The sequence below is a fragment of the Bos mutus genome, chromosome 4 (genome assembly GCF_027580195.1).
Source record: "Bos mutus isolate GX-2022 chromosome 4, NWIPB_WYAK_1.1, whole genome shotgun sequence".
NCBI classification, from domain to species: domain Eukaryota; kingdom Metazoa; phylum Chordata; class Mammalia; order Artiodactyla; family Bovidae; genus Bos; species Bos mutus.
In genome coordinates, this window is record NC_091620.1 from 93,750,090 (window position 1) to 93,775,772 (window position 25,683).

A 25,683-nucleotide genomic window follows, 5' to 3' on the forward strand; every position below is an offset into this window, starting at 1 on the left:
AGATAGCATATTAAAAAGCAGACATTACTTTGCCAGTAAAGGTCTGTCTAGTCAAGGCTATGGTTTTTCTGGTAGTCATGTATGGATGTGAGAGTTGGACTATAAAGAAAGCTGAGCGCCAAAGAATTGATGCTTTTGAACTGTGGTGGAGAAGACTCTTGAGAGTCCCTTGGACTGCAAGGAGATCCAACCAGTCCATCCTAAATGAAATCAGTCCTGAATATTCAACTGAAGGACTGATGCTGAAGCTGAGACTCCAATACTTTGGCCAGCTGATGAGAAGAACTAACTCATTTGAAAAGACCTGATGCTGGGAAAGATTGAAGGCAGGAGGACAAAGGGACAACAGAGGACGAGAGGGTTGGATGGCATCACTGACTCAATGGACATGAGTTTGAGTAAACTCCAGGAGTTGGTGATGGACAGGGAGTCCTGGCGTGCTGCAGTCCATGGGGTCACAAAGTTGGACACGACTGAGCGACTGAACTGAAAGGCTGTTGCTGAACAATGAAAAGATCAGGAAAAGACGCTGGGACTCTTGGCCTCCGGAGGAGAAGAATTCAATCTGGGGCCTGAGATGAGGCTTGATTGCTCAGAGCTTTTGTGTAATAAAGTTTTATTAAAGTATAAAGGAGATAGAGAAAGCTTCTGACATAGACATCAGAAGAGGGTAGAAAGAGTACCCACTTGCTAGTGTTAGCAATGGAATTATATACTCTCCAATGAATCCAAAGAATGTCTGGAGGTTGTAAAGACCTCACCAGACCTACTCCCATAATTTACATTTTAAGATAACAGGATTAGCCAAGTTTAATCCAGAGACTGTCTTCAGGCAGGATACATTATCCTAAGGAATGTAGAGGAAAAAAAAGAGTTTGTCCTTTCTTCCTCCTTGAGAATTCCAGACCCCTCTCTCCTTGGGGACCCCTAGACTTCTTATCAACCTGCCTAGGTAGTTCTGCCTCAGAACTGAACTGAACACATTTTTCCAGAAAGTAGAGAAAGAGAGAACAATTTTCCAATTCATCCTATGAAGGCAGTGTAAATGTTTAGTAAAAATCTGACAATGACCTTCGAAGAAAAAAATTACAGGCTAATTTTTATCATAAACATAGGAGCAATATTCCAAAGATTGCATTATCAGATTGAAATATTATGAATTAGAAAAAAGGAGATAAAATTTTATTCACAATTGACATGTTTTTATATGTAAAAAATTGGAAATAAGTTGTAAACTCTTAGAATTTATAAGTGAATTTAGCACAGTTACTGAATACAAAAACTGTATAAAAATCTTAATGTATTTTTGTGTATCAACAAAGAGAAAATGTAATAAAATATTATTTGCAATAGCATCAACAAAGTTGTTTAGATATGTAGCAAAAATTACTAAAGGACTCTCTACTGGAGTTTATAAAGCTTTGAGAAAAATTTAGGAAGATATTAATAAATAGAGAAATATATCATATTTATAATTGAAAACCTTGATATTTTAAAGTTGTCATTTTTGTCTAAAAAGCAGGTGATTTTGAGCAAGTTTATTGTAAAATTTATTGCAAAGATCCACCACCTCCCCCAAAAAAAGCTTTCTTTTAGAACAGCTGACACATGGCATAAAATTAATATCATAGATTTTGAATTACTCCATTTTATTTATGCAGTTGATCTTTGGGCAGCATGGGTATTAGAGGCACTGACCCTCCACAAAACTGAAAATCCACTTGTGGTTTACAGTTGATCCTCCTTGTCTGTTGGTTCAACAAACTGTGGATTGTATAGCACTGAACTAAGAACTATACTATTTCCTGTTGAAGAACTGTGTATAAGTGGATCCTTTGCAGATAAAACCCATGTTCAAGGGCTAACTGTACTTCATTTTTGAAGGGAGATAATGTCAATTTTAATTTATTGTTGATTTACACTTGATAGAGCTCGGAATTCGGTAAAGGATATATGATGCAACAAAGAAGGGATATCTGCATATGTTGTGTTTTGTTTTAAAAAGTGTTGTTTATGCATTATTTTATAAATTAGTAAGAATTATTGTGGTGCCATCATATTCATTGTATATGTAGTGAGTTACTTGATGCTTACACATTAGATTTTTTATTATAATTTTTTGGTATGTGAGAGAAACATTTGGAATAGTAATCAGACTTTTACTAGGATGTTATAAATTCCAAATATTTCTCCAAATATTTGAGAGAATATAACACATATTTGAATTAACTTGGTTTTCAAAAGCTATTGCTTGTATTATAGTTACAAGCAATAACTATAACCTTCTGATCTAAAGCTTTCAGGACACTCAAGTGTTCAGGATATTACGATCTGGCTTCACAGTGTTCATTGCTGAATCATTCCATGTTTTTTTGAGTGCTTATTGTATCTTATCAAAATCTTGTATCTTATCACAGAAACTTCATGCTTATAATCTTTCTACCCCCAAAACATTAAGTTTTTTAAAAAAATCTTGTTTCTCTTCATAGCTTTCAAAGCCCCTTGCTTCCACTAAGCAAGGGTTACTCATCTTTCAAGAGTGAACCCCTAGCTCATGTTAGTATAAAGAATTATATAATATTGTCAACCAGTTTATCTTTCTAATCACAGTGATGCTCCATAGTACTTACTATTTTGACCATTCATTTATGTTCTTAATTATATTTAATTAGGCTCCTTTCCGGAGTCCAGCTCCAGCAGCCAGCAAATCAGCCTGAAGGGGTGAGCGGTGTTGGCGGACAATGATGTAGCCTCTGACTCATGGTACAGAACTACATGTTTATTTCAAGCTTCAGATTTTCTTTTATACTTTGACAAAAGCATTAGGTCAGAGGTTTGACATTTTTAGTTTTCCCCACCCAGATTTATTGTCTCCAGAAATCATTGTTGTCCTACAGAGTTCCTGCTTCAGCGATTCTCTCAGAATCCGCTTTACTATCTATTATCTACTTTCCCTTATGTGTCCTATACTTAACTTGTGATTACATTGTAACTCATGCTACATTCCTCAGTTTATTTCTTATCTTTCTAAATCCTGTTTTCCCCTAGCATCTTAAGATCACTCTCTCCTAAAAAGGGTTCTAGCTATTCTTAATTGCTCCTAAACCCTAAACTCAGCAACCTGTCCCATCACCTCATGGGAAATAGATGGGGAAACAGTGGAAACAGTATCAGACTTAATTTTTTTGGGCTCCAAAATCACTGCAGATGGTGACTGCAGCCATGATATTAAAAGACACTTACTCCTTGGAAGAAAAGTTATGACCAACCTAGATAGCATATTCAAAAGCAGAGACATTACTTTGCCAAAAAAGGTTCGTCTAGTCAAGGCTATGGTTTTTCCTGTGGTCATGTATGGATGTGAGAGTTGGACTGTGAAGAAGGCTAAGCGCCAAAGAATGGATGCTTTTGAACTGTGGTGTTGGAGAAGACTCTTGAGAGTCCCTTGGACTGCAAGGAGATCCAACCAGTCCATTCTAAAAGAGATCAGCCCTGGGGTTTCTTTGGAAGGAATGATGCTAAAGCTGAAACTCCAGTACTTTGGCCACCTCATGCGAAGAATTGACTCATTGGAAAAGACTGTGATGCTGGGAGGGATTGGGGGCAGGAGGAGAAGGGGACGACAGAGGATGAGATAGATGGCTGGATGGCATCACTGACTCTATGGACGTGAGTCTGGGTGAACTCCGGGAGTTGGTGATGGACAGGGAAGCCTGGCATGCGGCGATTCATGGGGTCACAAAGAGTCGGACATGACTGAGTGACTGAACTGAACCGAAACTCAGCAAACTTCTTTTGCCATAAACATTCCCTCACAAACAGGTCTCAGAAAATAATCCTTCCCATGGCTTATCCTGGGACATTCTTTTTAAAGATCCTTGAACAAATGTCAATGGTTATTTTATAGATTATTTTCTGGGCACAACTGCAGAAGGCTTTGTGCTTTCTCATGCTTCTCTCAAGCACCTTAATATTCTTTCCAGCCAATTCAACCAAAGAAAGGAAAGAACAAGTCAGAATCACAAGGCCTAACTCCTTCATCCCGGGGCCATGCCTGCAAGATGAGGAGAAGGGGTTGGGGTCATGTCTCCATTTTGTCAGTAATGCCTAACATGGCTCCTGACAGCTCCTGTATTTAAAACTTTTTATTTTGTGTTGGGGTACAGCTGACTAACAATGTTGTGATTCAGATGAATAGTGAAGGGACTCGGCCATACATACAAAGTTATCCAGTTCTCCGCCAAAGTGTACTCTCTTCCAGGCTGCCACATTACATTGAACACAGTTCCGTGTGCTATGCAGTAGGTCCTTGTTGGCAATCCATTTTAAATATAGCGGTGTGTATGTGTCCATCCCAGGCTCCCTAACTCTCCCTTCCCTCCATACCCCCAGCAACTATAAATTTCTTCTGTAAGTCTGTTTTTGTTTTGTAAATAAGTTCATTTGTATCATTTTTTTTTAGATACCACATATAAGGGATGTCAAACAATATGTCTCCTTTTCTGACTTCCTTCACTCATTATGACAATCCACGGGTCTCTTCACCATTGCTGCAAATGGCTTTATTTCATTCTTAATGGTTGCGTAATATTCCATTGTATATATGTAGCATATCTTCTTTATCCATTCGTCTGTTGATGGGCGTTTAGGTTGCTTCCATGTCTTGGCTCATGTAACTTAAAAGTATAGACATTTTCAACTTGGTTGGAGTCTTACTGATGGGTGAACACAGTCCTAAAAGGATAAAATGATTTTAAGATATTATAATTATAGCAGGTCTATTTTCAGTATAGAAGTATCCTCTGAATCCATTTAAATTACTGTGCCTGTATTAGTGTTCTTGAATTTGTAGGATGTAAAAGAATGATTATAATTATTATAAGTAATTATTATAAGGTAGACAGCATGATAGAAAAAGCACAAGGTTTGGAAAGACCTGGGTTTAAGTATGTTGTGATGAATAAAAACAGGAATTATAATACTTAGCTAATAATCCATATTTATTTTGAGCCATTAAATGGGATAATGACTATGAAACATTAGAAACTTTCATAGGAAAATCCTTGATGTTCGGTTTATGTCAGATAACTCTTTTCATTTTAGGGCTGTATAATAGCTGTGTGTTTGTATGCTTAATTTCTTTGGATTTGATTCTTTTTCTTCTAATCATAACCCTGTGATCTTGGGCAAGTTACTTTGTTTCTCTGAAGTAAAGTTTCCTTAATCTGTTATGTAGATTCACAGTAATAGTGTTTGCAGGATCATCATGAGAATTGATGTGAATATAGGGTATGACTCTTGGAACATATAATACTCTTGATAAGTGGGAAGTGGATAGTAATAGGAGTACCATTAACTGGTGACGTTATTTTAAATGGTTTGTCATTCTCAGCTTTGTTTGGACGAATCATTAACTATTGCTAGAACAGTGTTTATAGAAAGACTGTTATATGGAGTTACCAGCGTAAGAAGCAGCTGGGTCAAGTGTTAAACCTACTTTGATTTGGGACTCCTATTTAAAATTAGGCTTTTTTAAAAAGTCCTTGACATAATACCATGAAATATTTTCTTAAATTTGTAGTAGTAAAGCCTTTTCTTAGTATTTTATATCTGCTATAAAGGAGGACTGTGTATATTTTGTGAGAGTGTATCCAAGGTTTACCAAGGTGACTATCTCTATGTCATACAGCTTATGATTTTAAATTATATAATTTCAAGCCTTCCACATTTGGAGAATATCTATTTTTGGCTATTTTAACGTGCAATAATAGTTAAAGAGGCAGGAATTTAATTGAATTGACTGAACCTAAAGGAATGGCAAGGAAAATGCTGTGTGTCATCAAGGTACCAGATGGCACAGTGAACTGTATGCAGGAGCTATCTGATGGTCTAAAGAGAGGATCTGCTTGAGAGAAGGGATTCTATCAGATCCTGGGAGATTCCTTGTAAACAGAAGGATTGAAGTCGAGCAAAATAGCTGTCACCTCCAGTTACTCTCTTCAGATGTTTCTGAAGATCTCTTACTTCTGTTGCTTACATGATGTCCCAGTTATCCACCCACAAAATGTTAAATACATAGATTTACTGGCTTGGTTGGTTAATGAGTCAAGAATAGGTCACTTCACTTGGCCCAAAGCCCACAACCCCCTATTCAGTACTTATGAATAGCAGGTAAGTATAGGTTTCAGTGTACTAGGATTTTGTTTCATAATCTGTTTGAAGCTTAAAATTTTATCTCTTTTTTATTTCAGAAAGAATTTCACAAAAAGTTTGTGTAGTTATGGACACAAAAGAAGATGAAGAACATGTAGGTCATTGTCTTGAAGAAATGCTAAAAACTGAATTAAATGTAAGTATTCGAAGATCCAGTTTGATAAATGATATTAGATTGCCACATACTTTATTTGTACAAAGATGGCTTCTTTTGGAAGGCATAAAAATGCTTTCAAGCTAATTTTCTTATTTCACTTCAACAAAATTTTTTGTTTTTCCTACACTTTTGACTTGAAATACAGTCCATTCCTTTCATCTACTCTCTTCTGGTCTTCCTCCCTAACTTCATCCTCTGAGCTCTATTTCTCCTTTAAAATTTAGAGCCAGTGTGACTGCTTTAGAAACCCCCCTGCCCCGGTACACTTGGGCCCTGTGAGCTGGACACTTGTCTTGAGAGCCACAGTGTCTAGTGCATTCTACATACTTGACTAAAATTCATTGAAAACAAGAAGAAAATAGACTGAGAGAAAAAAGAGACAGACACATTTGCAAAAGATAGGATAATTGTGATACTGAAGAGGTGAATGTGTATTTCTTGCTGCCACCTCCTTTTTCTGGACTGGTCAATGTCCAAGTTAACCTCATATTTAATATTAGGGTTAGGAAATGCAGAAGTAGTAGTGGGTGAGAGGACGTGTATAGAAATGATGTACTACTTTTATCCATAAGGACATCCATTATTTTTATGATCATCTTGTGTTTTGAAACGTTTCTCTTGCCAAACTGATTTGTTTAAGTTTTCCACAGTTTTCTTGTTTTCATTAAACTGTGTAATTGCCCAGGTTTATGGTCAATGTATGAGGACTTTTTAACAACATACATAATTCTAGTTGAAAGTAAAAGGAACAAGTTTATTTTAGTAGGCTAGTTTTATCATGGTAACAGTACAGAGAACAGGCTCTGATATCAGGCTGCTGGTGCTCAGATGACTGTTGTATTACCTAATTTTCTACCTTAAATTGAAAATGCTAATGATATCTTCATTGTAAAGTTGTTGGGGCAGTTGAAATTTAAAATTGTATTTTAATGCAGTTAGAAAAGCATCTGCCATATCATAAGTTTTCAATGAATAGGGACTAAAATAGACTTAACAATGATGAGTTGAGATGAAGGTGTGACAATATTAAGTAGTAAATCCTTGTTTTTGTCACGTCACTAAGTCCTGTCTCACTCTTTGAGACCTCGTGGATTGCAGCATGCCAGGGCTCCCTGTCCCTCACTATATCCCAGAGTTTGCCCAATTTCATGTTCATTGACTACATGTCCAAGTAATAAATACTACTAGTTTCCAAATTTCAGTCCTGTATTAAATCCATGAACTGCTAAATGCATAAATTCCTGAAATGTATAAACATTTAGTGAATCATCTGGGATAATTTCTAGAATGTCAGTTTTTAACAAGGTCCCCTTGGTGGTTTTGACGGCAGTCAGTGCTAAATTCTACCAGCAGCATTTGGAGCAACAATCTAAAGCTGAAAAGAAATGGCAGCTATCTCAGCTGTCTCTTGAGTTTGAAGGTTATATACTACATTCTTCTTTTTCATGTTGCTTCTATCTGTAGACTTTAGGTATTCTACTTCTGTTGCTGGAAATTTTAGCACCTTGTTCTTTGTTTTGTGTCTTGAATTTACTGCTAAGAATCTGTTTCTAAATTCTGTGCCCTAATTCCATTGCTGTATCCTGGGGGATATTTAAGTGTAGATAATTTCCCATTGTCTGACCTCCTGAGGCAATAGTTCGGACACTGGCAACGTTTTGCCTGAAAAATAGTCTTCTACTCTTGGATAATTTCATTCATGCTCTACCCACTCAGTGCAGAAACCAGTAGGATGGGACCCTGGAAGACTGTGACTGGAACTTTGGCTATCAACCCTTGGTTTAGAAAGCTGGGTTCTAAAAATGGGTTCAACACTCTTGTTGAGCACCCAACTGTTGGATCCTTTGTGACTTATCCCTTGATCTTCTCAGGGTTAGATACTACAAAGAGTCCTTTTTGTTAAAAATTGTTGTGGTAGTCTCTTTTTGTTCCTGCTTTTCCTGTATATGTTTGGTAATTATTGACCTAAAACAGACTGCCATATCTTTCTTCAGCAAAGATACGTTTCTTTGGGGGTAAACAGAGAAGTGAAATTTGTGGTCTGCAACCATGACAAGCCACATGTAAGTACCCCCATAGCAAGGGAAGAACACTTTTGTAGAAGGGAAAAGGAAGTTGGGAGGGCTAGAGTGAACAGACAGACCATGGTTTTCCATGTGCTGAGTCCTCTCCAGGAAAGATGAGTGTTTGCTCTTGTAGAACAGACTGTAGTAGCAGGTTGTGAGATCTCTCGCTTCTGGTCTCCCAGCTCTGTTTTAACAGAAATTTCTGTTTATTCATTGCTTTTTGTTTTGTTGTTTTAATTTTTATTGGTGTATAGTTGATTTACAATGTTGTGTTTCTGCTATACAGCAAAGTGGATCAGTTATACATATATGTATATACACTCTTTCCAAGATTCTTTTCTCCTATAAGTCATTACAGATTATTGAGTAGAGTTCCTTATGCTGTATGGTAGGTTCTTATTAGTTATCTGTTTTATTTATAGTGGGGCTTCCCATGTAGCTCAGTCTGTAAAGCATCTGCCTGCAATGCGAGAGAGACCTGGGTTCAATCCTGGGTCAGGAAGTTCCCCTGGAGAAGGAAATAGCAACCCACTCCAGTATTTTCGCTTGGAGAATCCCATGGACAGAGGAGCGTGGCAGGCTACAGTTCATGGGATCGCAAGAGTTGGACATGACTTAGGGCCTTTTTTTTAAATAATAGTGTGTATAGTCAATTCCAATCTCCAATTTATCTGCACCCCTCTTTCCCCTCTGGTAACCATGAGTTTGTTTTCTACATCTTTGACTCATTTCTATTTTGTTAAGATCATTTGTAGCATTTTTTTTTTTTAGATTCTACATATAAGTGATATCATATGATACTTGTCTTTATCTGACTTACTTCACTCAGTGTAACAATCTCTAGATCCATCCAGATTGTTGCAAATGGCATTATTTTATTATTTATAGCTGAGTAATATTGTTTTCTGTATGTACTGCATCTTTTTTATCCATTCTTCCTTCGGTGGACATTTAGGTTTCTCTCATGCCCTGGCTTGGAGAAGGAAATGGCAACCCACTCCAGTGTTCTTGCCTGGAGAATCCCATGGACGGAGAAGCCTGGTAGGCTGCAGTCCATGGGGTCGCACAGAGTCGGACACGACTGAAGCGACTTGGCAGCAGCAGCATGCCCTGGCTATTGTATATAGTGCTGCAGTGAACATTGGGGTCCATTATCTTTTTGAATCATTGTTTAAATAATGATATGACATGAAATTTAGGTATATACTCAGTGGTGTATAACTGGCACTGTGTGATTTTTTCCCCCATCACCCTAGCTTCTCACATCCTATCCTCAGTTCCAGTGTCTGTTATTTTCAGTGCTCTTCATCTGTCTGCCTGTTGGGTCTCATGTGGATATGAGTTGCCATCATCCTAACTGCTGAAAAATAAATACTAAGGCTATTTCTTAACTTCTGGCTGCAATGTTTTATCTTCCTTTACTTTTGCTCAATTACTCTCAATGCACATATTAAAATTTCATAGAAAACTCAAAGCCTGCTACCTTCTCTCTTTCAGCTACCTTTTGTTTCATACATTTCTTTACTTGGATACCATGATCTTTCACTTTAGTGGATCATGGCTCTTTTATCAGTATCTCTAATTCTCTTGTCCTTCTATTAAGACCTGTTTTGTAAAACCTTGTTCATGTTGTCGATTTAACTTTTCACTTCTCTGAGCCTATATTTCATCTTAATACTGCTGGAGAAAATTACACAGAAGTGCAGATTATTGTCATTTAAAAATAATGGTTTTCATTCTGCAGTGAGCACTGAATATTGTAAAGTAAGTGTACCATGATTCCATCGTCAGCTCCCTGTTCTCCTCAGTGGATATTTTAACCTTCTTCCTCTCTCCTTAAATGTCTAACCCAGGTTTCTTAATGTCGGCACTATCAGCATTTTGGACTATATATTGCGAGGGACTTTCCTGTACCTTGTACAGTTTAGCAGCATACCCGTCTTCTACCCACTAGATGACAGTATTATACCCCCTGGCTGTAGCAAGCAAAGTGTTCCCAGACATTGCTAAAGGTTGCCTGGAGCGGGGCAAAATCACTCTCCAGTTGAGAATCACTGGTCCAACCCAACCATTAGTACCTCCGCTCTTAGATATGATCTTGTCTCTAGCTTCAGAGTGTAATTACATGTTCAAATATGAGAACATTCTTATCTTCCAAGCACCCGATCTTTCAAGAATCTTGCTTCTGTAGCCATCTTTTCATTAAAACTATTTCCTCTCCTGAGCTTTGATTTTGCTTTTCTCTTCTCCCTCCCCCTTGATACATGTTCCTTCCATTAAAACAAAAACAAAGAAATAGTTCTAAATGCAAGATTACCCTGTAGTAATCTTGCATAATCTTAGGATCATTTATCTTCTTGTTCGTCAGTCATTACACCCTGGCTTCTACGCCACCCGTCCACGGGAACTGCTCTCAGTGAGGTCCTTAGGGACCGACTGTTCTGTGGGAAATCCATAAGATCCCTATTGGCTCTTACCTTATCTATTGTACCCCTTGACTCTCTTGTATGATACTCTTTTTCCTAGAAGGAATCTTATGCAGTGGATTCTGTAACATCTTGTCTTTCTTATTAACCTTTTTCATTTTTGGTTTCTTCTTCCAAGTTTCTTTTGCAAGATTCGAGATTCTATTGATGATTTTTAGATTTTTGTACATAGATAAGTGTATTTCTTTTTTTTAAAAAAAAGTTGATGGCTTCATGTATCTATTATTTGCTAGGGACACAAAATATTCTCTAGCCCTGAGTTTAACCACTTTCCTGAATGTCAGATCTGTATATTCAATCAGAAGTTGTTTAAAAATAGATGATATTTCACATTCACAGATTCTTTTTCCAGCCAATCTTCCATCTGCTGGGGGTATCAGTTTCTGAAAATGTGTATCATTTACTTAGTTACCTAAACCTTGTGTAAGGTATGACTCATTCTCTATCTCACTCATGAAGCAAATCAGGTTCCAAAGCACTTGAATTCTGCCTCTCATGATCCTTCCTGCGTTCCTTTGCTCTTGATTACCACGGCCACTGTGCTATGCACCATGGCTCTTGTCCAGATTATTGTAACAGTCTGTTAACTCCCCACCAGCCTTCAGTTTATTCTTCTCATATTTATTCTTTATGGGGCTGTTTGATGATTATAAACTATTTATCTTATGATATTATCCCCCAGTCAAATCTGTTTCTTGGTTTTCCATTGCTTCTAAAGTAGTAAGAAAATTCCTTGGTATGTCTCATAAGATCTCTCACATCTTACTAGTACTACTAATAAAAATAACAAAAACGGCCATAATAACAGCCACCAATTTTCAGCACTTATTTTGTGTTAGGTGCCATAGCTTTAAATGCCCTTAACAACCTTTTGAAATGTGTACTGTTATCCTTATTTTCCAGAAGAAAGAACTGGGACATAGAGGGGATGTTTAAATGGTTCTCGTTAACATTGCTCTGAAGGGGCAGCACAGGTACACGGACGTGAACTTGGACTCGGGTAACACCAAGTCTATCTTAACTGGTACCCTGGCCAAAGAGCCCTGCACTCTATAACCGTGCCCTCTTCAGACCAGCTTTACTTTCTGTAGTTTCTCAAATGCGATAGTACTTTCTGCCTCATGGCCTTCATCCATGATGTCATTTCCCCCAGGAAGCTTTTCCTGCTTGTTTTTCTCTGAATTCTGGTTTATGTATCCTTCTCTTTTGTTCTGTGGAGGCTCTACAGCCCCATGTGACGTCTTCCCAAATCATGATGCAGTCTTGATAAAAGGCGTACATTTATAGAATGTTGAATAGATAAATGAATAGATAAACGGTCATAACTTCTTATTACTAAGCTGAACGTTGTCTTACATATTGTACCATGTTTGCTGCATAAGAAGTTACCCCAAAATGTAGTGACCTTAATTAACAAACATTTACTCTGTCACAGTTTCTGTGGGTCAGAAATCTAGGCACAGTTTAGCCAGGTTCCTTTGACTCAAGGTCTTTCATCTGATTTCAGTCAAGCTGTCTGACCTCTGTAGACTGTCCTCTGCAGTCGAATCTGAAGACTTGATGTGGAAGTGGATTCTGCTCTCACACCTATCTGGTTATTAGTAGGTCTCAATCACTTGCATATGGGCTTCTCCACAGGGCTGCCTCACCACATGACACTCAGGATTGAAGGCACAGTGCTTTTGTAATTTAATCTTAGAAGTGACACTCCATTGTGTCTTTGGTATTCTGTTGATTTGAATCAAGTCTGTATGTCCAGCCCACACTCAAGAGGAGGGAATCCTACAAGATTGTGCATATTGAGAAGTGTGGATATCATTGTGGGGTGTGTATTAGAGACTGATTATCACAAACTTATTATCTCAAAATAAATCTCTTACTAAGTTGCAAAAAAGAAAATGCCCACTAGTATTGCCATCCTCCTTATCTGTGGCCTGTGAGGCAGACTATATATAGACCTGTGTCTCCTCTGAACATTGGAAATTTGCTTTATTGTACCTAACATTTCCTCACTGGGAACATTAGCCATCTCAACTATAACTCCCTAGTCAAATAAGTGTGCTGCTGCTGCTAAGTCGCTTCATTTGTGTCCGACTCTGTGCGACCCCATAGACGGCAGCCCACCAGGCTCCCCCCTCCCTGGGATTCTCCAGGCAAGAACACTGGAGTGGGTTGCCAGGTACAATCTATTAATATATGGAATCTAGTCTTTAGTACTTAAGTCTACAGAAATTCTGTATAAAAATTGCAGAGTTGATCACGAAATGCTGAATAGTTTTGGAATCAGTGCCAGACAAGGAACACCAACTAGCCAGTACTAATGGCCTGAGGGCATACTCTCTCCAAGGAATGAATATAATCTCCTGAATTAAATGTCTGTCCAATGTAAGCCAGCCTAACAAATTTTCAGATTCCAACCAAGAAAAAAATTAAAGACTAATTTGTTCATATTTTTATGATGATCAGTCCATAGTATAGCCCTAAAACCTGTTGTATAATCTGATGAAACATACCGAGTATAGACTGAATTTCAGAAGAAATGAGCCTAATGAAGATATAGCTTGTAAACTGGAAGTTCGTGTGTCCTGTTAACTGACTCAGGCAGTCTTGGTTGACCTTAAGAGGAGATGTCATTCCTTTCTGCTAAATCTGCCCTGGCACCTAAATTTGCCTAAAAACTATTAAACCCCACAAGGACTATATCAGAATGTTTTCTGTTATAAACAGTCATACCACTAACAATTATTGAGTGCCCTTCATGTTCCAGAGAGAATAATATGTACCTTAATCCTTTAAAATAAACCTATGACCTTCCTTCTCATTTTACAAATAAAAATGGGGAGATCTATGGCTTAATACTTTGTCATAAGATTATGTAACTCATTGAGTGTAGGTGCTGCTTGATTCATTATGATTTATACTACTGAATATTTTTCTAAGAAAAGATGAAAGAAAAGAATTTTAAGTTTGACAGAAGGCTTATACTTAAGGTCAGAAAGAAGTCTCCTTGGGAAAGTAATTAGCAATTTTCTGTCATTTTTCTCTCCCTTTATAAGGACACATTTACCTTACAGCATTTTCAGCCCATAACTTACAGATGCAAAATGCCACATATTCTAATATTTTTACCCCCAGAGCTTTTGTCTGATTTTGAAAAGAACATATATAAAGGGTGAAGTCACACTACTGAAATCCAGGCGTCTGTAGGGTAGATCCGTGTAGGTGTGGAGTTGCTCAGTGCACAATAGGAAGATTGTTTTATTGGCATGAAAAGAAAGAAAATTTCCTCATGAAACTAAAGGAAGAGGTTGGGTATGCTTATTATAATTATCCATGCTAGATTGTGAGCCATACTTCAGTGTATTGAATATCTCAACTCAAATGTAATGATACACGCCAAACACATGGAAGAGGTAGCTAAAAGGTGAAATAAAGAATTAACTGAATAGAGAACCCTTCTTCCACCCTCCATTCATGTGCACATTTCACTGTAAGTAAAATTTCAAGTCTTCATTATCAGGCTTGATTTCTTTAAGGAGACTAAAGTATTTCACAGAACCAAGCTACTTCAGAGACAGAGATCTCCAGAGGACACATCAGGGCAGTAGACAGTAATGGAAGGGACTTTCCCCTTCTTCCCAACTCTTACTGAAAAATAATTCATGCTATATACCGTGCTGAGAATAGTAAGGAATTTATAAGTAGGAAAGTTAGTCTTTGATTAGTTCCTTAGTTCATGAATGTCTTTACCAAATATTAAATGCCTATCAAGATTTAATTTCTGGGGTTGGGGTGGGAAGGAGACTCAAGAAAGTGGGGATATATGTATACTCATAGCTGATTTATGCTGTTGTACAGCAGAAACTAGCACAGCATTGTAAAGCAATTATCCTCCAATTAAAAATAAGAAAAATGAAAAAAAAGATTAAGCACTGGATTTAGGCAGTTGAACTAAGCAAGTATAGTTCCCTATTCTCAAGGGGCATACTGTACAGTTGGGGATAAAACAGTAAACAAATACATAAACAATGTTTAATTACAAATTGTGATAACTATGCTAAGGAACAACTAAACTGTCCTTAATGTAAAAGAGCCCTGGACAGTGATTTAAATTACGAGTAGAGAGCAGTAAATGAGAATCTCTTGGCAGATGTGGCATTCATTTAAGGCTAGACTGGTAATGAGGCTTCCCTGGTGGCTCAGATGGTAAAGAATCTGCCTTTAAGAGAGACTGGGAGACCTGGGTCGGGAAGATCCCCTGGAGAAGGACATGGCAACCCACTCCAGTATTCTTGCCTGGAGAATCCCATGGACAGAGTAGCCTGGTGGGCTGCAGTCCATGGGGTCTCAAAGAGTCAGACATGACTGAGTGACTAACACACGGACTGTGGTAAGCAGGAGTTAGCTATTTAAAGAGAAATACAGAAGGGACAACATGTGAAAACCCTCAAAGAGTTCCGTTCACGGGCTCCGAAATAAGACTTGTATGACTGGATTGGAGGTGGACTGGTGGGAGGTGAGGGCAAGAGACTAGGACGGGTCTAAATGGCGTCTTGTAGGTTTCGTTAGATGACTGTGACTGCTACCAACTCCACTGCTACTGTGACCACTACCATTGCTTATATTTTGTGCTAAAAGCAAAATGAAGTGGTGGAAGACTTCAGCTGAAAATGCCATGATCCAGATTAACTAGATTGTTGGCTGTTGCTCCTTAAAAGTAAAATTCTATAGAAAAAGGAAGCATTTAATGTTTTTATACATCACAGTACCCCTAAAATCACAAGTGTTTTCAACTCAATTTTTGTTCCTATAATAAAAGAAAAGCACCTCCCGAAGAATGCTGATCTATAATCTGAACAAACAAGGACCATAGAGGCTTTTTTGTATTTCGCTTATCCACCCCTACCTGTTTCCTGGAGCATATAATTTAATTATTGTTTAATGTAACCACAAATGACAAACAGGATAAAACTGAAAATTATTTGTTTTCCTGGGTGAAAGGCATGCTTTGGTTTTATTGAGGCTGTCTGGGGTACTTAGTTTATTTTTCCTAATGCCTTCAGGGTTTTGTCCAGTGTATGGATCTGTGCCTTTTCTTATAGACCTAACTGAATTCGGAGTATTAGGGTTAGGGCCAAACAAACATCCAAAACAGCAAATGAAGTAAGAAGAAAAGCAGAAATTAAAGAAATAGAACAAACTCAGTTATCTTAGAGTTTTAAGACCTGTTCAAAATAGGGCTGAAAGTGAAAAGTGTTAAGTTACTCAGTCATGTTCAACTCTTTGTGACCCTGTGGATTGTAGCTCCCCAGGCTCCCCTGTCCATGGGATTCTCCAGGCAAGAATATTGGAGTAGGTTGTCATGCCCATCTCCAGAGGATCTTCCCAACCCAGGGATCGAATTCAGGTCTCCCAGGTCTCTCTTGAAGGCAGATTCTTTACCGTCTGAGCCACCAGGGAAGCCTCACAGATTATTTCTTGCTTATTTTAATACATAACGTAGTTTTAAACAATGTTTAAAATAGCGATTTTTCATTTTTTTGAAGCTGAATACTGTACAGTATAATAGTAAAATAACACTGTGAACACGATTTCTTGGACCTCTGACTCTAAACAATGCCAACACAGTTAATTCAGTTAGAGTATGTGGTTTTGGTGTATGTTCAAGGCTATAGAAATTAGCTGAAGGCCATCCAACAAAATCCGTTTAGTTTGTTTGGGATGTTAGCCAGCTTTTCTGATCAGTTTTCCAGAGGTAGAAAGGTCCAAAGTTACAGGACCACCTAGTTGGTTGGGATGGTATTAATTATGTTCATGCTCTATTTAATAAAATTAACAGTTTATAATTATATGGATTGTCAAAGTTTTAGAATATGGTTATTAATGAGAGAGTAAGGATAATCGTCCCTAAATGGCACTTTCTCTACTTTTTCTTTGTGTACTTAACATGTCTTCACCTTTTGTATCTGTGTATATTTTTGAAACATAAGGACATATTGAAACATTATTTTCCCTAAAGAAACCAGATGGTTAATTTGTAAAAATGATAATCCTTGTCTGGTTAGTCATGAAGTCATTGCACACAAGTTCTAGTTATGTTATGCTAAGTTGAAAACAAACAAGTTGAGAGAATAGCCATTAGTCTAACTTTGGGCATATATTTGTAAAAATCAAGTCTCCTCTTATAATTCAGGAAATTGATTTTACACACATGGTAAACATGTTTAGAGAGAGAATTTTTATAAAAAGCTGAAAAAAATTGTTCTTTGGCATGTAGATTATAGTTTTTAACCCTCAACTGTTGATTTTCATGAATATGTATACACTACTTTTTTCATGCTATTTAAACTGAGATAGAATTTTAAAGCTTAGTCACTGATTTCATTTCATTTTATTGATTTCTTTTTGGTTCTGAATAGAGGATAAGTAATATTTTTAAGTAATCATTTTGTACTTATTAATGTTTCCCAGAATTATTGAGTTGGGCGATGTGTTTCAACTGTTTGCATGAAGCATGACTATACTTAGTAACACCATAAAGTAGATTATTCTGTCCTTCTGGTGACTTTAAGAATGTAACAGCTCTGAGGTTTTTGTTGTGTTAGGGAAACTGAACCAAATGTACTCCTTTGAACTTGTGGTCAGAATAAATTATCCATGGTATTTTGGTACCTGAGAACTTGTTTTCAAAGCCTTATACATAGTTGTCTGCTTAGGTTAAAAATCTCTTTCTTCTCATTCGCTCAGTGACTGTTCACTGCAAGTGAGTCAAAGTCTATACATTTTAACCTGTTATTTCAAACTTTTCACAGTTGGTACTGAATCTTTCGGGCTTCCCTGGTGACTCACTGGTAGAGAATCCACCTCCCAATGCAGGAGACACGGGTTCTATCCCTAGGTTGGGAAGATCCCCTGGAGAAAGAAATGGCAGCCCACTCCAGTATCCTTGCCTGGAATATCCCATAGACAGAGTAGCCTGGTGGGTTACAGTCCATGGGGTTGCAAAGAGTTGGACATGACTGAGCATGCACGCACGTGTATAAGTCAGTCCCAAACTCCCTCCCCCTCTTCCTCTTGGTAGCCCTAAGATTGTGTTCTGCATCTGTGACTCTACTTCCATTTTGTAGATGAGTTTATTTGTATACTTTTTTTTTTTTAGATTCCACATATAATAAGTGATATCACATAGATCTTATCTAATCATTTTGAACACACTTGCTGTATTTGTGGTGTGTTATTTTAAACACCTGTCTGATAAAATACATTTTTTAAAGCACAATTTTAATATTCTCTTGTTTCCAAGTAACTCTACTTAAGTCTTCAAGTTGTTAGAGTGTTATTTCTTTTAATGTCAGCTACTGATTGAAGATTGAAAACCAGAACTATCCATCTAATCCAGGATACTGCAGTTGCTATGTTATTAAAATTTTGGTACAGATAATTCTTTGTTCTTGGGGCTGGCCTGTGTGTGCATTGTAGAATATGTAATAGCATCCCTGTCTTAGGCTTCCCTGGTGGCTCAGTGATTAAAAAAAAAAAAAATCCACCTGCCAATGTAGGATATGCAGGTTCGATCCCTGGGTCAGGAAGATCCCCTGGAGAAGGGAATGGCTACCCACTCCAGTATTCTTGCCTGGGAAATCCCCTGGACAGAGGAGACTGGTGGACTAGAATCCACAGTCTCAAAGAGTCGGGCACGACTGAGCACAGGAACGTCCTCTGCTAACTGGCACAGGTATTACTTTCCCATCCAATTCTGACAACTGACAGTGTCTCCTGATGTTGCTGGGCTGCCTCTGAGGACAGTTCCCCACATTTAAGAGCTGCTAATGTAAACTGTTTTGTTTCATACACACTGACATTTTATAATTACTTGGGGATAAAGCCATATATGTGTGTGGCTTTTTATATATAATTTCTAATGAATGCATAGCTAATATAATAAACTGTAACCTTTAGACTATTTATATCATTTATAAAACTGAAAGCAGTGTTTTGTGTGGATTCTATTAATTTCAAATTAATGACATTTTGACTAGAACATAATTGTACATATTTAATTAGTGCATGGTTATATGGAAACTAGGTGCTAATGTTACTCTGTATATATCTGAGCAGTGTCTGTGTTACTTAGAGTCAAAATTTTATAAGTATAAATTTTATTATGCTGTAAATTTGGTAAGGATTTGAGGGAAAATACAGTTGAAATAACGAATTCTTTCATTTTTGTTACTTAGTTTGCCATACTGATTTAATAAAAGACATAGGTAATTTATTTTAGATGCTTAAGAAACACAGTACCTTCAGTTGAGTCAAGGTTACTCTCTGTTGGTTAGATGAAAGTAATGAAGGTACATTCCTTGGTGAATTTATCTACTGAGAATGAGACAGGACTTTCAGATTATATAACCGCTCATTTCTTCAGTGTGATCCATGAACCAGGTATAGCAACATTGCCTGATAGCTTGTTAGGAATGCAGTTTCTTAGCTCCCATTCCACATCTGCTGCTGCTGCTGCTGCTGCTGCTAAGTTGCTTCAGTTGTGTCCAATTCTGTGTGACCCCATAGATGGCAGTGCACCAGGCTCCCCTGTCCCTGGGATTTTCTAGGCAAGAATACTCTAGTGGGTTGCCATTTCCTTCTCCAATACATGAAAGGAATCAAAATCTGTATTTTTAATGAGATTCCCAGAATTCCTTATGCAGATCAAACTTGGAGAAGCACAGGTCTTAACTTCATTTCGGTTAATTTTATTTTCCCAGCATGGTCTCCTTGACGATAGAAACTGTCTGGTCTGTTGGTATGGTTTCAACGTTCAGAGTCCTTAATACTTATCGGTTGAGTGAATGAAACTCTAACCTGTGCTAATCCAATAGATAGGGTACCCTACTTTTTGTGACTTGAACAAAATTTTAAATTAGGACAGATTAGATTTGTTTATGTCAGCTTGCCAATTCTCAGCTTGCAAATGTTTTATATATTACTAAGAAACGTTAAGTGAAGTGAAAGTCACTCAGTTGTGTCAGACTCTTTGCGACCCCATAGGCTGCAGTCCATGGAATTCCCCAGGCCAGAATACTGAAGTGGGTAGCCTTTCCCTTCTCCAGGGGATCTTCCCAACCCAGAGATCAAACCCAGGTCTCCCGCATTGCAGGAAGATTCTTTACCAGCGGAGCCACAAGGGAAGCCTAAGAAATGTAGGGTGGTCATATTATCGTGCATACTTTTTAAAACATATCATCCTTTATCATATACAAAATGGATAATATTTATAAAATATGCCTGCCAAATATGATTTGTGTGAACTAGTGCCTACATACTACAGATTTTCCCATTAGTTATATATAGTGTAACATTCTGTAGTAAAACTCGGTGGAAAGATAAGCTTGAGCAGATTTGGTGGCTTTGCCTTTTTCCTGGAACCTTTCTATCTTTGAATGTATAATCTGAATAATAAAATGGGAGTCGTGAATTCTTTGTGATAGTTCTCAAGTTTGTTAGGATTAGGACCTGTATCTTCAATTCCACAATTTTTGTGGTTTTGCATCAGAAAATAACTGACCTCCAAGGGAAGTTTTAACACTGAAACACAGGGACATGTAAAGGAAGACTTTCATTAAGGTGGTCAGATCAGATCAGATCAGATCAGTCGCTCAGTCGTGTCCGACTCTTTGCGACCCCATGAATCGCAGCACGCCAGGACTCCCTGTCCATCACCAACTCCCGGAGTTCATTCAGACTCACGTCCATTGAGTCAGTGGTGCCATCCAGCCATCTCATCCTCTCTTGTCCCCTTCTCCTCCTGCCCCCAATCCCTCCCAGCATCAGAGTCTTTTCTAATGAGTCAACTCTCCACATGAGGTGGCCAAAGGACTGGAGTTTCAGCTTTAGCATCATTCCTTGCAAAGAAATCCCAGGGCTGATCTCCTTCAGAATGGACTGGTTGGATCTCCTTGCAGTCCAAGGGACTCTCAAGAGTCTTCTCCAACACCACAGTTCAAAAGCATCAATTCTTCAGTGCTCAGTCTTCTTCACAGTCCAACTCTCACATCCATACATGGCCACAGGAAAAACCATAGCCTGAACTAGACAAACCTTTGTTGACAAAGTAATGTCTCTGCTTTTGAATATGCTATCTAGGTTGGTCATAACTTTCCTCCCAAGGAGTAAGCGTCTTTTAATTTCATGGCTGCAGTCACCAGCTGTAGTGATTTTGGAGCCCAGAAAAATAAAGTCTGACACTGTTTCCACTGTTTCCCCATCTATCTCCCATGAAGTGATGGGACTGGATGCCATGATCTTCATTCTCTGAATGTTGAGCTTTAAGCCAACTTTTTCACTCTCCTCTTTCACTTTCATCAAGAGACTTTTTAGTTCCTCTTCACTTTCTGCCATAAGGGTGGTGTCATCTGCATATCTGAGGTTATTGAGATTTCTCCCGGCAATCTTGATTCCAGCTTGTGTTTCTTCCAGTCCAGCGTTTCTCATGATGTACTCTGCATATAAGTTAAATAAGCAGGGTGACAATATACAGCCTTGACGAACTCCTTTTCCTATTTGGAACCAGTCTGTTGTTCCATGTCCAGTTCTAACTGTTGCTTCCTGACCTGCATACAGATTTCTCAAGAGGCAGGTCAGGTGGTCTGGTATTCCCATCTCTTTCAGAGTTTTCCACAGTTGATTGTGATCCACACAGTCAAAGGCTTTGGTATAGTCAATAAAGCAGAAATAGATGTTTTTCTGGAAGTCTCTTGCTTTTTCCATGATCCAGTGGATGTTGGCAATTTGATCTCTGGTTCCTCTGCCTTTTCTAAAACCAGCTTGAACATCAGGAAGTTCACGGTTCACATATTGCTGAAGCCTGGCTTGGAGAATTTTGAGCATGATTTACTAGCGTGTGAGATGAGTGCAATTGTGCGGTAGTTTGAGCATTCTTTGGCATTGCCTTTCTTTGGGATTGGAATGAAAACTGACCTTTTCCAGTCCTGTGGCCACTGATGAGTTTTCCAAATTTGCTGACATACTGAGTGCAGCACTTTCACAGCATCATCTTTCAGGATTTGGAATAGCTCAACTGGAATTCTGTCACCTCCACTAGCTTTGTTCATAGTGAAGCTTTCTAAGGCCCACTTGACTTCACATTCCAGGATGTCTGGCTCTAGGTCAGTGATTCCACCGTCGTGATTATCTGGGTCATGAAGATCTTTTTTGTACAGTTCTTCTGTGTATTCTTGCCATCTCTTCTTAATATCTTCTGCTTCTATTAGGTCCATACCATTTCTGTCCTTTATCGAGCCCATCTTTGCATGAAATGTTCCTTTGGTATCTCTGATTTTCTTGAAGAGATCTCTAGTCTTTCCCATTCTGTTGTTTTCCTCTATTTCTTTGCATTGATTGCAAATCAAATCCCTTATGGTTATACAGTGGAAGTGAGAAATAGAGTCAAGGGATTAGATCTGATAGAGTGCTTGAAGACCTATGGACAGAGGTTCATGATATTGTACAGGAGGCAGGGATCAAGACCATCCCCAAGAAAAAGAAATGTAAAAAGGCAAACAGTTGTCTGAGGAGGCCTTACAAAAATAGCTGTGAAAAGAAGGGAAGCAAAAGGCAAAGGAGAAAATGAAAGATATACTCATGTGAATGCAGAGTTCCAAAGAATAGCAAGGAGAGATAAGAAAGGCTTCCTCAGTGATCAGTGCAAAGAAATAGAGGAAAACAATAGAATGGGAAAGACTAGAGATCTCTTCAAGAAAATTAGAGATACCAAGGGAATATTCCATGTAAAGATGGGAAAAATAAAGGACAGAAATGGTATGGACCTAACAGAAGCACAAGATATTAAGAAGAGGTGGCAAGAATACACAGAAGAACCGTACAAAAAAGATCTTCATGACCCAGATAATCATGATAGTGTGATCACTTACCTAGAGCCAGATATCCTGGAATGTGAAGTCAAGTGGGCCTTAGGAAGCATCACTGTGAACAAAGCTAGTGGAGGTTATGGGATTACAGTTGAGCTATTCCATTTGAGCTATTTCAAATCCTAAAAGATGATGCTGTGAAAGTGCTGCACTCAATATGCCAGCAAATTTGGAAAACTCATCAGTGGCCACAGGATTGGAAAAGGTCAGTTTTCACTCCAATCCCAAAGAAAGGCAATGCCAAAAAATGTTCAAACTACTGCACAACTGCACTGATCTCACACACTAGTAAGGTAGTGCTCAAAATTCTCCAAGCCAGGCTTCAATAGTACATGAACCATGAACTTCCAGATGTTCAAGCTGGTTCTAGAAAAGGCAGAGGAACCAGAGATCAAATTGCCAACATCCTCTGGATCATGGAAAAAGCAAGAGAGTTCCAGAAAAACATCTACTTCTGTTTTATTGACTATGCCAAAGCCTTTGACTGTGTGGATCACAACAAACTGGGAAATTCTTAAAGAAATGGGAATATCAGACCACCTGACCTGCCACCTGAAAAATCTGTATGCAGCTCAGGAAGCAGCAGTTAGAACTGGACATGGAACAACAGACTGGTTCCAAATCAGGAAAGGAGTATGTCAAGGCTGTATATTGTCACTCTGCTTATTTAACTTATATGCAGAGTACATCATGAGAAACACTGGGCTGGAAGAAGCACAGGCTGGAATCAAGATTTCCAGGAGAAATATCAATAACCTCAGATATGCAGATGACACCACCCTTATGCCAGAAAGCGAAGAAGAACTAAAGAGCCTCTTGATGAAAGTGAAAGAGGAGAATGAAAAAGTTGGCTTAAATCTCAACCTTCAGAAAACTAAGATCATGGCATCCGGTCCCATCACTTCATGGCAAATAGATGGGGAGACGCTGGAAACAGTGGCAGACTTTATTTTCTTGGGTTCCAAAATCACTGCAGATGGTGACTGCAGCCATGAAATTAAAAGACACTTGCTCCTTGGCAGAAAAGTTATGACCAACTTAGATTGCATATTAAAAAACAGAGATTCTCCTTTGCAACAAAGATCCGTATAGTCAAAGCTATGGTTTTTCCAGTAGTCATGTATGGATGTGAGAGTTGGACTATAAAGAAAACTGAGAGTCAAAGAATTGATGCTTTTGAACTGTGGTGTTGGAGAAGACTCTTGAGAGTCCCTTGGACTGCAAGGAGATCCAATCAGTCCATCCTAAAGGAAATCAGTCCTGAATATTCATTGGAAGGACTGATGCTGAAGCTGAAAGTCCAGTGCCACCTGATGAGAACTGACTCATTTGAAAAGACCCTGATGCTGGAAAAGATTAAAGGTGGAAGCAGAAGGGGACCATAGAGGATGAGATGGTTGGATGTCATCACCGACTCAATGGAGATGAGTTTGAATAAAACCGGGAGTTGGTGATGGACAGGGAAGCCTGGTGCGCTGTAGTCCATGGGGTCGCAAAGAGTCAGACATGACTGAGAGACTGAACTGAACTGAACTGAGTCAGGTAGACTGAACTGATGACAATAATTATGGTACCATCACCTGCTTGGTGTATATTGATTTCAGTGACTCCGATACTCTACCAGTATCGAGTCTGAATATCTGCCTTCAGAGACTTTGTTTTCTGTCCAGAACCCAGAAAAATGATCTGAGGAGATTGTCAGAGGTGGCAGTTAAACTTTTTAGTACTCAGATGACTTCCTCCGAATGAGTTGTTTCTCTTGAGCTGACCTTGGGAGTTGTAGTGTCACTGTCATCTGAGTAAAAGTCTTGTGGCTTCCATGACATAGTACAAGTGACCCGCAGTAAACCAACACCCTGTCTACATGAGGGATTAACATTGTTGAGGGTCCCACAGAGCTTAGTCTGGGTACTACCGCTCACAGGCAGTGTGATTTCAGATCGGCTCTGTGACTTCTGTGCTTTCCTTCCTTATCTGTAACATGCGTATAATGCTAGTGTACTCAGACGTATGTTGTGTGGTTTCAGATATTTGTTTAAAGTATTTAGCACAGATTAGCTCAGCTGGTGAAGAATCCCCCTGCAATGCAGGAGACCCCTCTTCGATTCCTGAGTTGGGAAGTTCCCCTGGAGAAGGGATAGGCTATCCACTCCAGTATTCTTGGGCTTCATGGTGGCTCAGATTGTAAAGAATCCACTTGCAATGTGGATGACCTGGGTTTGGTCCCTGGGTTGGTAAGATCGTCTGGAGGAGGGCATGGCAACCCACTCCAGTATTCTTTCCTAGAGAATCCCCATGGACAGAGGAGCCTGGTGGGCTACAGTCTATGGGGTCACAAAGAGTCGGACATGACTAAGCACAGTGTGTCTGATGAATAGTGAAACCTCGATAAATGTAATATTTAAAATGTAAAGGGATAATGGATAAGGGATATGGTGATGTGTCACAATGTCATTTAAAAGTGGAAGTTAAATAAGTGAGTGGAATAATAGCAAACATTAAATGTATGCTCTATGCAAAGATGGGCATTACATAAATTCAAGAAAATAAAGATGAAAGACATGACAGGACTCACACTAGATTTGGGACTTTCTAGAACAAAGGCAGTTTTCACTGCATTATAAGACTCTTATCTCTGTGCACTGTGGCTTTTAAGGTACATAATTAAAGGAGAACCAGCCCTTTCCTGGGTATTATAAAGGCCTGGGATCCAACACCATTACAGTGTAGCAGAACCTTGGTTCTAGTATTCCTGTGCCTGCCCAGCATTTAGGATGAAGACACTGTCAAGACTTTGATATGTCTGACAGGCTAGGGTCTGAGTCTTGTGGTGGCAG

At 38.6% G+C, this 25,683-nt stretch overlaps 1 protein-coding gene across 6 annotated transcripts in view; it reads left to right on the forward strand.

Annotated features, from left to right (window-relative positions):
- CRPPA (CDP-L-ribitol pyrophosphorylase A) overlaps positions 1-25,683 on the forward strand; it is a 468,932-nt gene that overhangs the window by 153,100 nt on the left and 290,149 nt on the right. For all 6 annotated transcript variants that reach the window (XM_070369770.1, XM_070369771.1, XM_070369768.1 and 3 more), the window contains one exon: positions 6,252-6,349. In XM_070369770.1, coding sequence (XP_070225871.1) covers positions 6,252-6,349 — 98 coding nt within the window. The remainder of the gene's footprint in view (positions 1-6,251; positions 6,350-25,683) is intronic.